This window comes from Martes martes (genome assembly GCF_963455335.1).
Source record: "Martes martes genome assembly, chromosome: 18".
Lineage (NCBI taxonomy): Eukaryota > Metazoa > Chordata > Mammalia > Carnivora > Mustelidae > Martes > Martes martes.
In genome coordinates this window covers 11,817,597-11,835,028 of record NC_137906.1, presented here as the reverse complement: position 1 = coordinate 11,835,028, position 17,432 = coordinate 11,817,597, and the positions used below count along the sequence as shown (strand labels likewise).

Genomic DNA, 17,432 nt, shown 5'->3' with positions numbered 1-17,432 from the left:
TGCTGGGGTCAGCATTCACCGCAGAGCCTGCTTGAGGTTCTCTCTCTCTCCCTCTGCCTCTCCACCCACTTGCTCTGGTCTTATTATCTAAAGATAGAAATTTTTAAAAAAATGAGAAGTGTCTATTCATCCCAGGACACCATTAAGAGAAGGACAAGGTAAGCCACCCCGTGGAAACAGATCTGTGCATCATGTCACCAGGGGAGGGTTTGTATCCAGAATATATAAAGAACCCCCACAAATCAGTAAGAAAAAGACAACAGAACATAGAAATGGGCACCGGGAAGGTGGCAAATGCATCCAAATGGCCAGGAAAATGACGACTCAGCCTCTCTGGGGTTTTTTATTATTTTTCAGTAATCCCTACACCCATCACGGGGCTCGAACCCATGATCCCGACATTACGAGTCACGTGCTCCCGGTGCCCTGGTACTCAGCCTCTCAAACCGGGGAGGAGATGTGAATTAAGAGGGGTTAAGGTCCATAACGAATGTGGGACAATATTAAACATTAATACACGTGGGGAGGAGGCGTAAACAGTCCAGCTACTCTGGAGAACAGTTTGGCAGAACGTGCAAACCTGCCCCCACGGGGATACACCCAAGGGCGAGGCGCAGGAATGAGCAGAGTCCGTCCAAATTTAAGAGGCTTACCACCAGGAACAGTTGAAATCCGAAAACAACCCAAACGTCCATCAACAGCTGGGTGAGCACACTGTGACATCACCACGCGAGGAACACCTCCAGCAAGGAGACAACCCCCCCCCGCCCCCGACCAGGGCCACGGAAAGTCTCACCATAAAAGACACACACGAGACCATACACTGCACACTTCCTCGTACCGCACATGAAGTGTGTGGACAGACAGCTCAAATCTCTGGGGGTTCGATGGGGTCACCTGGGGACAGGGAAGGGGGAAATGACCCAAGGTTATGTGGGTGGAGGGAGGGGGGAGGCTGTGGGAAAAATATAACAGCCGTACATCTATGATCTGTGCCCATTTCTCTGTGTATCTTAAACCCCAACAACAAATATCCACAGAAGAAAGGTCGGGGGGAGGGGGAGGGGGAGAGACCAATCTGAACCTTAACAAAGTAAATATCACATTGAGTAGTTTTTATGAACTCTCACACTGAGAAAATCCGCACAAACTGAAGCAAGTACATAAATGAAAATGAGGCAGGAGAGGAAAAAGAAAGAAAAATTCCTACCCAGGACCTAGTTCTCCTCAACCCCAGGCTTGCCAGCAGAGAGCTCAGGCCTCACTTCTAGATCCCCTGGCTTCCCAGCTGTGTGGCCTCGAGGGGGTACCACAACCCCTCTGGGTCTTACTTTCCTCTAAAGTAAAACGAAGGCAGCGGGATAGGAAAGAAGCCGTGACTGCAGGGCTGGGATGTGGGTGAGCAAGGCGGATGGACAGAGCTCCAGGCTGGGATGGTGGGCGGACGGCTTTCTCTACATTTTCTTGATGCTGTGGCTGGGCCACTGCCACTGTCCCCGGGCTCCCATCAGTGTGACAGAGGCAGCCGTGAGAGTCCTGAGCGGTAGAGGTTCCCCCCAACCAAGCAGAGGTCTGGGAGCGGCAGGAGCCACCAGGCCAGATCAACCAGCTCCAGCAGGGCCTTCCCAGGAGGGGAGGAGTCCCGCTGGGCCTGCCCCACCTCCCCTCCCCAGCTCGCCTCCCCTCCAGCTTCAGCTACTGGGCTTTGTTCCTCCAGCTCCCTCTCTGAGCCACTGCCTACCAGGCCTCCCTCCCCGTCCTGCTGGAAGCCAACCCCAACACCCCCCACCCACCCACCCAGGAGGTCAGACCCCAGCAGGCATTCTCCAGCTCCCCAACACCAGAGAAGGCCGATCTGGCTTGAACTCCAGTCTCACTTCCAGGGACCCCGGCAGGCTGGGACTTCGCCTGGCCCCAACCAGAAGCCCAGCCCACAAAGTAGGTACTCAAGTCGAAATAAAGGGAATCCCAGAGCAGCCCAGAGGGGTCAAGGCCGCAGCCCTCACGGTGATATGCAAATGCGTCCACCCCAGCCTGGGGTCAGGGCTCCGGCCCTTCTCACTTGACAGCACTTACAGAGGACTTCCCCACTGATTTTTCCCCTCCCTTTCACCGAGATCTAATAAGGCCTTCTAGGACCCCAGGGCCAAAAGTTAGGAGTCCTGTTGAGTGGGAATGGCAGGAACCAAGGAATGTGGGCACCAGGGCCAGGGGAAGGGGAGTGGGCTGGATCCCAGAAGCCGGGACAACACAGATCTGTCATGACAAACCCTTTCCCAAATGCCAGAACTTCATGGAAATGACAGCCATGCGGTTTACAATGGAGAGAAAAGAAACCAAGACAGGAATGGAAAGGAGACCACCCTCACCGGGTGACTCAGTCGGTTGAGCACCTGACTCTTAATTTCAGCTCAGGTCATGATCTCAGGGTTGTAACATCAAACCCCCGCCCCCCCCCCAAATCACGCTCCGTGCTGGGTGTGGAGTTGGCTCAACACTCTCGCTCCCTCACCCTCTGCCCCTCCCCCACTCACCCACAGGCGTTTCCTCTCTCTCTAAAACAAATAAATAAAAGTCTTTAAAAAAAAAAAGAATGGGTGCCTGGGTGGCTCAGTTGGTTGGGTGACTGCCTTCGGCTCGGGTCATGATCCTGGAGTCCCGGGATCGAGTCCTGCATCGGGCTCCCTGCTTGGCGGGGAGCCTGCTTCTCCCTCTGGCCCTCCCCCTTCTCATGCGCTCTCTCTCTCTCTCTCTCTCTCTCAAATAAATAAATAAAATCCTTTAAAAAAAAAAAAAAGAAGAAGAAGAGGAGGAGGAGGAGGAGGGGTGCCTGGATTCCTCGGCGGGTTAAGAGTCTGCCTCCCACTCAGGTCATGGTCCCAAGCCCCATGTCTGGCTCTCCACTTAGCAGGGAGTCTGCTTCTCCCTCTCATTCTTCCTCTACATGCTCTTTCTCTCTCTGAAATAAATAAACTTTTTTTTATTTTTTTAAAGATTTTTATTTATTTATTTCACAGAGATCACAAGTAGGCAGAAAGGCAGGCAGCAAGAGAGGGAAAAGCAGGCTCCCTGCCGAGCAGAGAGCCCAATGCAGGGCTAGAGCCCGATGCGGGGCTCGATCCCAGCACCCCAGGATCATGACCTGAGCCGAAGGCAGAGGCTTTTTTTTTTTTTTAAAGATTTTATTTATTTATTTGACAGACGGAGATCACAAGTAGACAGAGAAGCAGGCAGAGAGAGAGAGAGGAGGAAGCAGGCTCCCTGCCGAGCAGCGAGCCCGATGCGGGGCTCGATCCCAGAATTCTGGGATCACGACCTGAGCCGAAGGCAGAGGCTTCAACCCACTGAGCCACCCAGGCGCCCCAAGGCAGAGGCTTTAACCCACTGAGCCACCCAGGTGCCGCCATTAACTTTTTTTTTTTTAATTATAAAAAAAGAAAAGGGCTCTCTGCTCAGTGGGGGGCCTGCTTCCCCCCTCCCCCCGCCTGCCTCTCTGCCTACTTGTGATCTCTGTCAAATAAATAAATCTTTAAAAAAAAAAAAAGGAGGAATGTCCACATTATAAGGAGCTCCTAGAAACTAAAAATATTAAGATTAGAAAACAGTTAAGACCATCTCCTAGAAAGCAAAGAAACAAAGAGAGAGAGAAAACAGTGAAGTGTAAGGGAAGTAGGTGATCAGTCTAGGAGATCCAACACCGAACAAATGGAGTACTAGAGAGAACACCAAATGTGGTGGGAAGGGAATTACAAAATACTGACAGAATTAATGTTAATACCAAAAAATTACAAAAATGAATTCATCCTGAGGGACCTGTTTCCAGATCAGCATGGCCTATGGAGTACCCAAGAGAGCAAATGGCAAAGGAACCCAGAGTAAGGCACATCCATGCTCAATATCAGAACACCAGCTATGAAAAGAAGAGTAACAGTAAAAAAAAAAAAAAAGAGTAACAGTGTTAACTACCTACCAGGCTTATTTTGTGCCAAACAATGTTTTGGGCTTTATGTGTATAAGCCCATTCAGTCTTCATAGAAAAGGTAGGCATTATTCCTCATTACACACACACACACACACACACACACACACCCCTAAAGCATGTCCAAGACCACATGGCCAGTAAGCGGTGAAGCATGAATTTCAGTAGTTCTAAAAGATTTTAAGCATTTAGAAAAGAATTAAAAAAAAAAAAGAAAAAAGGTTCACAAATGAAGGTCAAGAATCAAAATAGCATCACACTCTAGTAACACTGGAATTTAAAAGGTGATGCAAGGGCGCCTGGGTGGCTCAGTGAGTTATAAAGCCTCTGCCTTCGGCTCAGGTCATGATCTCAGGGTCCTGGGATCGAGCCCTACATCGGGCTCTCTGCTCAGGAGGGAGTCTGCTTCCCCCTCTCTCTCTGCCTGCCTCTCTGCCTACTTGTAATCTCTCTCTCTCTCTCTCTGTCAAATAAATAAATAAAATCTTTAATTCCTTCAAAATATTAGGGGCAAATTATTTCCGAAACGCCAGCCAAGTATGATGGTAGGATGAAAGGCATTCTCAGGCATCCTAGGTCTCCAAAAAACTTGCCTACCGTAGATTGATTCTTTCACAGAAAACTACTGAAGGATGTGCTCCACCAAAACAAGGAAGTAAGGCAGAGAAAAAGGCAGGCAAGGGAGTCAGGAAACAGGAGGTCTAACACAGCAGAAAGGGAAAGGGAGTCTGAAGGACAATGGCTCCACAACAGGCCCAAGCATCAAGCAAACCACACTGGAACAGGAAGATGGGAAACCCTGGGAAGGAAATCTCCAAAAAAAGCAGCAGCTCATGCAGATTTGACCAAATGAAAAGTGCTCTAAGAGACTGGAAGAAAGAGATTCTGAGATATTCCAGAAAAAAATTTTTAAAGGCAATTAACTCCAGGAAATAAAAAAATTAATTTCATTATACTACCTGACTCAAATGTGGACAATATTTACAAGGCCAAAGCCATAATAGTAAGCCTGGTTTAAACACAACTGTATAAGAAAAATAAACATGGTGGGGTCGGTGCAATAAAACAAGATTAATATTTGCTAAGTGCTTCTTTTTTTTCTTTAAGATTTTTTTATTTGACAGAGAGAGACACAGTGAGAGAAGGAACACAAGCAGGGGGAGTGGGAGAGGGAGAAGCAGGCCTCCTGCCGAGCAGGGAGCCCGATGAGGGGCTCAATCCCAGGACCCTGGAATCGTGACTTGAGCCAAAGGCAGACGCTTAAAGACTGAGCCCCCCAGGAACCCCACTAGGGGCTTCTTATATTAAAGATACTGTTCTAAATGTTTTTCGTGTTCTTCACTATTTAATCCTCACAACAATCTCATGAAATAGAAACTATTGTTTTCCCTCATATTATAGATGAGAAAACTAAGGTACAGAGAAGTCTTAGAAACTTGCCCACGGTCTCACACTAATAAATGGGATGGTCAAGAAAGACTCAGACTTCGACAGCCCGTGGGAAACCTCCATCTTCCACACACGTCAACAGAGAAAAATAACCAGCAGCAGAAGCAAGTTATTACACAGAAATAGGGATGAAAAGGCCGCAAGAAATAGCCAAAAGACTTAAATTAGGGAATCAAGACTAGGGAGACAGGAAGCAGGGGATGGCTGGTTTTCTTCATAATCCTTGTAACACTATTTAAAATGAGGCGGAACTTTTACCCTAAGGTTTATATTAAGCATAAAGCAGAACTGCACACTGTCAAGGAGGGGAGCTTTATAGTAGGAAGAGTATTTCCCAATAAAAGTTAAAAAAATTAAGAGGTGGGCAGCTGGGTGGCTCAGTGGGTTAAGCCTCTGCCTTTGGCTCAGGTCATGATCGCAGGGTCCTGGGATCGAGTCCCGCATCAGGCTCTCTGCCTGCCTCTCTGCCTACTTGTCATCTCTCTCTGTCAAATAAATAAATAAAATCTTTTTTTTTTTTAAGATTTTTTATTTATTTATTTGGCAGACAGAGATCACGAATAGGCAGAGAGGCAGGCAGAGAGAGAGTGGGGGAAGCAGGCTCCCCGCTGAGCAGAGACCCCTGATGTGGGGCTCGATCCCAGGACCCTGGGATCACGACCTGAGCCAAAGGCAGAGGCTTTAACCCACTGAGCCACCCAGGCGCCCCTATTTTATTTTTTTTTAAAGATTTTATTTATTTGGGGCGCCTGGGTGGCTCAGTGGGTTAAAGCCTCTGCCTTCGGCTCAGGTCGTGATCCCAGGGTCCTGGGATCGAGCCCCACATCAGGGGGTCTCTGCTCAGCGGGGAGCCTGCTTCCCCCACTCTCTCTCTGCCTGCCTCTCTGCCTATTCGTGATCTCTGTCTGCCAAATAAATAAATAAAATCTTTTTTAAAAAATAAAATAAAATAAAAGAGGAAAGAAGTTTTAAAAGGCACACACAATGAGATGCTAACACACAACCCCCAGAATGAACAGAAGCTGAAGAAACTGACAATGTCTTACTATGGGCAAAGACACAGAGTAACCAAAACACTACCACTTAGAACGGACAATGGTGCAAACCACTAGGAAATCCACAACTATTAAGACTGAACGTACACCCTGTGACCCGGCATTCTGCTCCTAGATATTATTTCCAAACAGTAAGCGTGTACGTACGTGCACCAAAAGGCCATGTTCATAACCCCACTACCCGTTGCAAACACTGGAAACAATCTAAGTGTCCATCGACAGGCGTGGATAAATGGTGCTATTTTTATGTATCATACTCTACAACAAGAGATCAGTTACTGCACACACCCAAAGATGGATGAATTTCACACACAAAACGCGGAGCGAGACCAACCAGAAATAAAAGAGGGCTTGCTGTGTGATTCCACTGATAGAAGTTCAAAAATAGGTAAAACGAATCTAAGGTAGCAGAAATAAGAACGATATTGGAGGCGGGGCTGATAGTCGCTAGGAGGAAACATGAGGGAGCCTTCTTCTGGAGGCTGAAACCATCCTGACCTTGAGCTGGTTGGTAGTTACATGGATGTTCTCATTTTGGAAATATGCAATGTTCTCAACACTCCGGATTGAAGCGTATTACAATGTATCTGTTACACCACAAAAAAAGAGAGAGATTAAATTGATGGGTTCAGGTTGGGACCTTGGGAGTCTCAGGAGCCCAAGGCCCATCCATATACACTATTCCAAAAGCCCCTGGAGAGGACCCGCCTAGAACAAGGAATTAACTTGTTAGCCTGATGGCTTGAGTCATCAGTTAACGATAACAGTAATTACAGCAATCACTTTTACTGTAACTTTTGCAGAGGGCCAGGCCTAGGCTACGTACCTCAAAGGGACTTGCTCGTTCAAACGTCACAACCACTGAACGCACTGAGTAACACAAATGGCCCCATCTTACAGATGAGAAAATCAAGGCTTAGAGAATGATCCTCACACCCAGTACGTGCAAAAGGCACAAGATGGCAGACTCCAATCTAACCTCAGCCCCTCCCTAGGCCAACCTGGAGAATGCCGGGCGGAATCTTCAGATGGCTCGTGAAGGCCCAGAATGTGCCAGATTGTGAGGGTGCACGGCGAGGCTGTTTTGTTCACGTTCACTAACTCATGAGGACTGACCGCGGGCCAGGGCTCCCAGCAGCCCCTGGGGAGGCCCAAGACCTGTCTGGACACCAGTTCCCACACCCCCCCCCCCCACTAAAGCTGGGCTGGGAAGTCGAGGACAGGGATGGGAGACAGGGCTCCGTGTGACCAGAAGGGAGCTAAGTTTGCTCCCACCCCCGAGCTGGTCACTTCCAAATCAAGAATGCTTAAAATCACCACCTTCTCCCCAGATCTGTTCCTGCACATCCCCCCCCCAAATCCAGCTTCTGTCCTCCTTCTCTGCCCCTCCGGATCCACCCTAGCAGCCCAAGCCTCTCCCAGGCCCCCAAACCCTGGCTGCCTCCATCCTCCTTCCCCGGTCACTGTCACCTCCCCAACCGCCTCCTCACCACTATCTACCAGACAGCCTCCAGCTGGCAACCCAGACTAATTCTGCGAAATGCTTATTCTGAAATAATTTCAAACTCCAAGAGAAGTCTGAACTAGCACAATGACCTGCCATATGACCCTCCCCAGGTCCAGCCGTCGTGAACTCTCTCACCCTCTATGTTACCCGGTGTCTGTGATTTATCGGTGTCTCCCATACACAGATAAATTACAGATACTACTTTTTCTCTTCCCGAGCCATTCCTGAGTCAGCGGTGGCCATCGCATCCCCTGTCCCTAAGCATGTCAGCGTTCTTACTTCTAAAAAGCAAGGACATTCTCTTCCAAAAGCACTGTACAGTTATCAACTTCATGAGACCTACTATTGATCTGATACTATCAGCTAATCTACAGCCCATACTCCAATTTCATCAATTGCCCCCAGGATGTCCTTTAGAGCAATTTCTTCCTTGATCCAAGATCCAATCGCAGGCCATACGTCGCCTTTTGCTGTCACATTTTTTTCTGTCTTTTAATCAGGAACAGTTCTTGGCCTTCCTTTGTCTTATATGCCACAGACACTTTTTTTAAGAGTCCAGACCCTTTCTGTAAAACATCCCTCACTTCGAATCGCTACCTCCTTTTAAAACCCTGAACTGCCTTCTCATTCCTCAGCGTGAAATTCCAAGACCTTAACACTGGCCTTCGGGGACCTGCAGGGTCCCCCTCCTGCCCTACCCCCAGCTCGTCACTCTCCCCACCCCACCCCCCGCCCACTGCCTTGCTCCTAGCGACCCTCCCTCCTGGGAGCCCCTCACTCCAGCTCAAACAGACCTCGGGCATACTCTTTCCTTCACAGCCTCTATTTAAAATTATTTCCTTCGCTGATTTGTGCGCTCACTGCCCAGCCCCCACACTAGGATGGGAGCTCCAAGGAGGGCAAAGATTTTTGTCTGGTCATTGCTGGATTCCCAGAGCCAGAGCAGTGCCTGGCATGCGGGACGCACTTGGAAATGGTTTGCTAAACCATTTGAACAAGAAAGGAAGCGCTTGGATTGACAGCCAAAGAACGAGCAGACTCAGAGAGCCAGGGGGCTGGGGAGGCCCCTCTGGAGTCCAGAACCTCCCCCAGACCTCTGCCGAGCTTCGAGCTTCGGGCTGGAGGAGGAAGCACCCAGCACATCTCCTTTATCTCTTGATCGCATCACTCCACCAGCCAGTCCCACTGATTAATCTCTTTAAATCAATCCCAGTAGGCCGACAGGCTGGATTCCAGAGATAGAGCTGATGCACCCGGGAAAAGGCCCGTGGCCCCCTCCCTATTGTCCACTGGCCAGTCCAAAGTGCATGGCCTCTCTCTCCATACTGATCCCTGGGTTCCACCCCCCATTCATGTATCTTCCAGGGCCCAGCCAGCCCCAGGAATGGGGGCAGGGAGAATAAACATCCAAGTACAAAATCCTGCTAATAGGTCTTTAATTGCAGCCTGAGGAGGACCCAAGTCCAGGCCTCCCAACCCCAGAGCAGAGAGGCAAGCCTACCAGGTGCTTGTCACTTACTTGTCCATTTCACTGACTCCTGCTAACATTTAAGGGCTCACTGGCTACAACAATACTCAAGGTTATGGGAAAAGTAATGGCTAACCGAAGCTTTCATTCATGACCTACCTCCTCTTCTGCCCAGGAAAGGGCAGAACCCCTCAGCCTAGACCCATGATACAGGAAAGGCATCTTCTCCTGGACATCCTCACTCACCACAACCCCCGTCAACACCTGCCTGCATGGGGTCACAGCCCAGCCCAGAGCTCTCCGGCAACTCCCTCTGCCTAGGAGGGCTGGATTCGCAGGCACTCCCACCTACTCAGCAGAGCAGACCGGGAAGGGGTCCAGAGATAACCCGGCCTCTCACTGCCTTGCTGTGCGACCCAGGGCACAAGGCTCAGCCTCTCCCGGGTTCCCAGAACAAAAACAAACAAAGATAGAGCTGATAACGCTGGCCAGACCTAAGTTGCTGACAGCCAAGTAGGAGAAGCGCCTCAAAGAGAAAATTTAGCACCTGCACCCAGCAAAGAAAGAGGGGGAGGGGTGCTAGGTTGAGGAATTTGTAATCCACCCCACCCAAGCAGTGAATGAGAAGCAGCTCTCCACCTCCAGGCTAATGGGATTAGCACAGGGCTGGGCTCTAGGCGTTGGCCTAGGGTCCAGGGTCTCCCAGCGGCCACTCACGGTGGTGGGAGTAAGGGGGAGCACCAGCGCCCTCCGGGCCTTCCTTCCCAGGTGAGCACAGGCCAGCCAGCTAGCTCTTCCCAGAGCCTGCCTGCTACTTCCTCCATGACCTCAGCGGCCAAGCACGCAGAAGTCAGGCAGCTCCTAAAGCAGGAGGCCCTGAAGACAGGCCGCTGCAGTCACGTCCAGCTTGATTTCCTCCTCCTGCCTGCTAGTCACCTCCTGCCTCAGCCTCCCCATCAACCCCATGGGCGTTAGGTGGTCTGCCGCCGGGGCCCTGGCTCGCTGCAGGCAGACTCAGGCACCCCTTGATAGGGGCTGTTTGCACTGGTGCTCATTAGGGCACTTGGCCTCTGGTCAGGCAGGAACCAGACTCGAGATGGGGCGCCCTCTCCCTGGCCAGGGGAAGGCAGAAGGCCAGCCAGGAAGATCCAGGCTCTGACTCCCAGATTGAAGAACTTGGTCCTCACCACCCTCTCTCAGGACTGAGTGACCGGATGAGCTCAAAAGACACACGAACACAAAAATTACCGTGGCCTCTGGGGGCGCGCAAAAGGGGATGGCCCCAGCGGCCCTTTGTAACCCAGGGCCGCCCGAACCCCTCCTCTAGAATCCCGGCACCCCTCCCTCGCCCACAGCACACATTTGAGAGAAAATCGTAGCCCTGGTCACGGACCCCTGGGCAGAAATGTGGCCGCAGCTCCTGGGGGGGGACACACGCGCCCCCGAGGCCAAGACCCAGTCCTCGCGCCCCCGCGGGCGGGGATGTATGCGCTCGCCGCCCCGCGAGTGCCCCTCCCCTGCCCAGCGCTTCACAAAGGCCCTTTGTCCCGCCGAGCCCCGGGACTCCGGTTCCTGAAAAGTTCCATGAGAAAAATCAAAGAGAGGCAAAACCGGGCGAGCACGGCCTCGCTCGAGCGGGCACGATCGGTGGGACAGGGCCAGGGAGGCCAGAGGCGTCCCTTCCAACTCCGAGGGCAGAGTCGGCGGCTCCCCCGAGAAATCGCAAGACACCCAGTCTACACTCTGGGAGTGGGAGAAGTGGATTTTTTTTTTTTTTTTTTTTTTAAGTGAAGCGTAGGAAGCCGCCTGGCGAAGAAGCTGGAGGCAGCCAGGAAGGAGGAACCGGGTGTCCTTCGGCGGCAGGTCTGGAGGTCCCCTGGTCTCCGTTTCCACCCTGCCCGATTGCAGCGGCCGCGGCCAGCTCAGGACAAGCTTCTCCTGCCCGGGTGCCATCCCTAGCGAGCCTGAGCAGCCCTCTCGGAAAATGGCAGAGGCCTCCGGGCCCTCTCCGCCACCTCCTCCCGCGGTTCCATGTCAGACCCAAGGTTTTCCCTCCGCCGCTCGGGGCCGGCCAGATCCGCTGCCACGCCGCTTCCTTCCCCTAGCTCCGGGATGGCGGTGGCCCAGTTTCTGCGCCCCACCGCGCCGCGCGCCCGCCGGAGAACACCGGGTTCCTGGTGCCGGAGCTGCTGCGCTCCTGCCGGGGTGTGAGTTCTGGGACAGCCGCTCTCCTCCCGCAAGTGTCCGCCCGCCGGCCGGAGGCCGAGATCTCCGCCCTCCCCACAGTCCCACTGCTGAGGGGTGCCCGGAGACCCCGCGCGGTGCGAGTGGAGGAGCTGGAACGGAACCGGGGCCCACGGGCGCCGGGCAAGGGCGTTTGCCAAGAAAAGGATCCGAGCTCGGGGAACGGATGTCTCAAAGGGTGTGGAGCTGGTTTATTCTTTTCTTGCCCAGATTTTGAAAACCCCAGCCTGGGCTGGAGCCGCAAGGGCCCCGGGATTTCGCCCCGGTGGCTCGGATTTCGGCAGACGCGTGTGCTCTGGGAGGGCACCGGCGCACCGAGGAAAGCAACCCAGCCGCGCACCCGTTTCCGCCGGGTCCTCGGGACTGGCCTCTGTCCCGGGCCTGGGGAGCTGAGCCTGCCCTCACTCCCGTGGACCCGCGGAGGGAAAGGGAGGTGCCGCGTCCCTGCCGAGAACGCCCAGAACAGGCCGAGCAGTTTTTTCCCGGGCCTCCCTCCCCAGGATCCCGCGGGGACCGGAGGGGGCGGCCACGGCGCGGGGCACTTACCCGGGTGCGGGTGGAGATTGAGGCCGGCCATGTACTTCCCGGGCGGCAGCGGGCCGGGCAAGCCAGAAGCGGGCAGGCGTCCGGCCGCAGCGGTGCCCACGCGGTGGCTGTCCATAGCCAGGCCGGACAGCAGCGGCGGCGGGGGGCCGTGCACGGACCGCGGGGGCCCGAAGTCTCGGCCATCCATCCTCCGCGGGAGTGCCGCAGCCAGCCCCCCACCCGGCCCGCGGGCCTCGCTCAGTGGGACCTAAAAGTTCGGCCTCGGCGTAGTCCCAGAGTCCTCGGGCGGCGGGGGCTCCGCGGCGTGCATGGCGGCGGCGGCCAGCGGGGTTTGCGCTCGGCTGCGGGCCCGCGGCCCGGGGCGCACAGGCGGCCGGCGGTGGGGCCCCTCCGGGCGGCCAGGCGGAGCTGCGCGAGGCGGCGCACACGGCGTCTTGGAAGGGAGAGGAGACGGGCCGCAGAAGAAACGGGGTGGGGGGGAGGAAAGAGGAGGGGGGGAAAAACAAAGTTTCAGAAAGTCGTCATGCCGTTCGGGGTCGGGGACTATGGATCGGGTGGCCAGAAATGAAATCGGGGGTAACCCCTTTTCCATAAAAAGTAAAAATCCATGTTCCTTCCTCCGGAGGCTTCAGGCTCCCGGGCACTCGGCTCGGGAAGTGGCCGGCGGCGCGCTGCGCCCCTGCCCAGACTGGCTCGGCGGCTCACGGGTCCTCCCGAAACTGGGGAAGGCCCCTCAGCCGCGCCCCGGCTGCATAAATACAAAACCTCCCAAGTGGGACTGATTCCTGGGCGTCACATGCTGCAGGGTTTCAAACCGTGAAACCTTTTCCACGAGCAGTTCGAAATCTCTCCCTAAACCCTGTGTCACTATCTGATCCGGAAAGTTTAATATTTAACCTTCTTGGCCTCTGGCCTGCCTTTTTTGAGTCTGCTTTCCCTAAGCTCGCCCTGAGCCACCAATTAGCGTTTTGTTGTTGTTGTTGTTGTTGTTTTGTTTTTGGGTTTTTTTTTTTTTTGGGAGAGAAGGTGCAAAGCCGGTTTATTATTTTTAAAGAGACTCCGTGCCTCCTCCCGCCGCCCCCCTCGGGCCACTGTGAGTCGCAGAGTCTGAGTACGAGGACCCGAGACGTGGCACTCTCGCCCGAGGACTGGAAAGAATCCTTCAAAACAAGATTTGGTTTCATTTTCCAACGCCTTGGCCTGGGAATCCTGCGGCCCGAGGACGTGGCCTGGCGCGGGGGATCTGGGGGGAGGGGGGCGGTCAGAGGGGAAGCAAGGGGCTCGAGGGTCTTGCTCCTACCCTAGCTTACCCCCCCAACCCAAAAATAATCTACAAAGAAAACCTTCGCAACGCGGGCAGACCAAGGGGCGCCTCCCCCAGCGTTGGGTAAATCCCCCTGTAGTTCCAGTTTAAAGCTGTTTGTTTAAAAGATTTGTCTTTTGCCGATTCCCATGGGGGCGGGAGGGGGTCTTGGAGCCAACCGTGCCCTCGCTCTCCGTCTGCCCGCAGCAGTTCGGATCCGGATTCTGGGAGGCCCGAGCGCTCCTAGAGCCGCCGATCCACGCCAAAGCCACCAGCTCCGGGTGCCCGCCCTGAGCCCCGCGACCGGCGCCCAGCCCCCCGAACTGCAGACCCCCTCCGCCGCAAACCCCCCCGGTCTCCTTCTCCAGCCTCCCTCCCCAACTTTGCTAAGGGTGCTTATTTTAACCCGGTTTTGGTTACAAACACCCCCTTCCCTCCCTCCCTCGCTCACTCCCATCAGGCTCTGGTTACCAGATCCGCGTTTACTTTGGAAAAATCTAAGATCGCCACATCCGAGGATACATGTCTTAAGGAGGCGATGAGCTTTCCGTGATTTTTTTTAAAATGTTCTTTGTGTAGCTTTCTTTTTAAAAGCTAGCGCTTCGGAGGCTGCCCCGACGCCCCACTTTGGGGAAGTCGAGGTGAAGGCCCCCGGAACACCCTCGCTCTGGTCGAGAAGCTGGCTCGGCCATCTGCGGGCTCCGCTGCGTTCTCTCTACTTTTCTCCCCCTCTTAAATGCAGTTAAAATGGCTGAATTCCGGCTTTTAATTAAAAACAGCCTATAATCGAAAACGTCTCGGCGTCCCTGGCTCCCCCGCCGCCTGCCGGGAACCGAGAAGGGAACCGACGCCCCTCAGCTCGGCTGGGCGGGCTGGAGCGGGGCTGAGGGCTCAGGTGGGCGCCCGAGGCACCATGGCCCGCCCCCACCCTTCCCAGGGTGCCCCCACCTCGCCGACGCCGGTCCCCGATCCAGGTCTGGGGGCCGGAGAGCTGCGGGGATATCCCCGCGCACCCCGAGGGGGCGGCGGGTTGGGGGGGTCAGCCGGAGAAGTTTGGAGACCGTCGCGCCCGGCCAGGGACGGACGGGCGGCCCGGCGGCGTACCTGGCGCGGCTGGGCTCCCGGCTCCGGGCTCCGGTGACTGCGACTCCGGTGGTGGCCCCGGCTCCCGGCGCGGCTAGGCGCCCGTGCTGCCCGCCATCCCGCGGCTGCTGCTCCCCTTCGCCACCCGCAGCCGCCTCACACTTTTTGCCCGCCTTTCCTTTTTTTGGTAGAAAACCGCTCCCCGGGCCGAGCGCTCGGCGCGCCAACTCCTCCGCCCTCCCGCGGCCCGGCTCCCGCAGCCCCCGGAAAAGCCAGCTTTCCTCCCGCCGAGCTCCCCGCTTTTTAATAAAATCCAGGTAGCGCCGGTTTAAAGAATCCCAAATCTCCATATACAGCCCGGGATTGGAAAAGGTACATTACACAACCCCCCTTTCAAGTTCCTCTCGCTGGATCTAAAAAAAAAAAAAAAAAAGCCAGCGGGAGGGGGGAGGGGGCGGCGGGGGGAGGGGAGTACTCTCCGGCGAAGAAACACGCATTGTTCCCGGGCGCCCGCCTCCCCCCCCCGGCCGGCCCCCGGCCTCCATCTATTGGCCGCGCGCACCGCCAATCACGCGCATGTAAACACCTTGGCCCTCAGCCATTCCTATAAAACCAATTACGGACCAAGGGGCTCCAGCAGTTTCCAGGCTCCCCACGGCGGGGCTGAATGATCAAAACTGGTGGTGAGAATTTTTCCCGGCCGTTTCTAGGCAGCCCTCCCCCTCCACCAGCTTGGACCCCCCCCTTTCCTCCCTCTCCTCCCTCTTCCTACCCCCTCCCCCGGCGTCTAGGCTGAGTGATCAAAATAGAGGAAGATGGTTGTCGCCGCAATCCAGGGCTTTGCAAGGCGCGGTTTAATGGGCCGCCTGTCAGCTTCCTGCTCGCAGGAGGAGGTGACAAGCCGAGCGAGCCGGGAAGGGCCTGGAGCCCGGTGGGCTGCACCCCGCGCCCGGGCCCTGGCCCCCTACCTCCCCTGGGGCGCGCCTTCCAGAACGCGCGGTGGAGACGCCAAAACAGACAAGGGCTGCTTTTTCTGTTTTTAACTCCCCCTTTTAAAACAAAGCAGCGATTCATTCCTTTTCCCTCGGCAGCGCGGTTGGGTGGGATGGGCAGGCGTGAAGGCCGTTTTCCGAGCCTCGGCCTGCGGGTCCCTCCCTGAAACGCGGTGTCAGATGGTTACTGATTAATATTTTGGAGAGGCCGCGGCGGCGGGTAGCGGGTGAGTCTCTAATCTTCTAAAAGGGGTTCCTATAGAAACGCGGGCCGGGACGCGCCCCCCGCTCGGCCCCGGCCAGGGCCGCGGCGCTTTGCACCGCGCGCCCTTCCCTAAAGCCTTTCTTTGCGTGGGCGCTCCCCTCCCCTTACCCCCCCCCCAAAAATCATAGCAGAAAAAAGGATTAGATCGGCTGAGCGCGAACTGACTCCCTCTCGATTCTGACATTTCAGCCTATTAGCATTTCTCCACGGGGCCTTCTGAAACCTATTAAAGTGTAATATTAAAAACCTCTTGGCTGGGGTCTTCTCTCGCCTTCCATCCGCCGCGCCCCCTCCAGGGAGGGCGAGACCGGGAGAAAAAAAAAATCTGTTGAGCTCAGAGGAAGCAGAAGCCAAGCCCAAAAAGTGCTTGGCTGGCCGCGGCGGCGGGAGGGGGAGGGGAGCCCCAATCCCCCAGACTTTGTACTTTTATTTTGCGCTTTCAGCAAAATCCTTTCTGGGTTGAGTCGCCGGGAGCTGCCCGCGGCTACCTACTTGGCTGCGGGCGCGAGGACTGCGGACGCGGTCGGAGGGGCAGCCCTGGGGCCCCGCACCCTCTCTACAGCCCCGCAGGGACCCGTGCCCGGCTGGGCATTACGTACCCTCAAATGGAAGCTTGGAGGGGCAGAAATCCTTGCCGATCCTGCCTCGGAGAGCAACCGCGGTGATTAGATTTTAATTAAAACAAGAGAAGCCCGCTCTTTCGCCCCGCGCTGCGGACTCAGCGTTTTCGCATCGCTGGGTCTTTTTTTTTTTTTTTTTTTTTTAAATCCATTTTTAAGCAACTTTTCTGGAGGGGGAAAAATTAGCTAGTTAGCGCCCGTTTGTTCTATTTTCTTTTCTCCACTTTTAGAAGAAAACGGGGAGGGGGGATAGGCTTGGAGAAAGCGAACTGGGGGTGTCTAATTTAATTCTAGTATAAATTTGAGGAAAAAAAGTTCAGCCTCTTGAGGGCAGTTTCAAGTTGCCCTTCCAGGAGCCTCTGCGCTGGTTTCGAGGCTGCCCTCTTTTGGAAGCTGTAGCTCCGCAGGGGGAGGAGGGAGGAGTGAGAAGTAAAGAAAGGAACGAAAATAGCCGGAGCCGAGGGGAAGAGCGGCGGTGTCCGCGCTTGGAGCAGGGCGCGCAGGTCTCAGTGGCGGCTGGGGCGGCGGGAGGTTCCCAGTGCGGCCCCGGGACGGCCAGCAGCAAAGACGGAGAGGAGAGGGGGGTTAGAGAAAGGAGGTATTGTGTCTTGTGTGCCTTGGGGGAGGGGGTTGACTGCAGAAATAAAATAAATGCAGTTGAGCTGCGTGGGGCTGTTGGAAGCCGAGGCAGGGGAAGGGTCTGTGCGTGGGGGCGCAGCCCCGGTAGGCGCCGAGCATCCTTGAGCCTTATCCGAAGGCCTTTGCGGGTTCCTAAAAGGCCCTCCCACGCCTGAACCCCCATCGTTTCCCCACCCCCCTGGTTGCCCTCCAATATTCGGAGCCCAGACCCTGATCCCCCACCCCATTATCCCCGCCCTGGATCTGGAATGGGGTTTTTTTGTGTGGGGTTTTTTTTTTATT

At 55.0% G+C, this 17,432-nt stretch overlaps 1 protein-coding gene across 7 annotated transcripts in view; it reads right to left on the bottom strand.

Moving 5' to 3' along the window:
* Positions 1-16,066, bottom strand: part of TNRC18 (trinucleotide repeat containing 18) — an 86,761-nt gene extending 70,695 nt beyond the window's left edge. For 5 of the 7 annotated variants that reach the window (XM_080830340.1, XM_080830344.1, XM_080830342.1 and 2 more), the window contains exons 1-2: positions 14,656-15,000; positions 12,249-12,681 (exon numbers count right to left, since the gene is read on the bottom strand). In XM_080830340.1, coding sequence (XP_080686466.1) covers positions 12,249-12,435 — 187 coding nt within the window. In that variant the 5' untranslated portion in view covers positions 12,436-12,681; positions 14,656-15,000. Of the gene's footprint in view, positions 1-12,248; positions 13,059-14,655; positions 15,001-15,602 lie in introns of those variants that run through there. The other 2 variants (XM_080830343.1, XM_080830341.1) reach the window with 2 other exon arrangements.
* Positions 16,067-17,432: the final 1,366 nt, after the last annotated feature.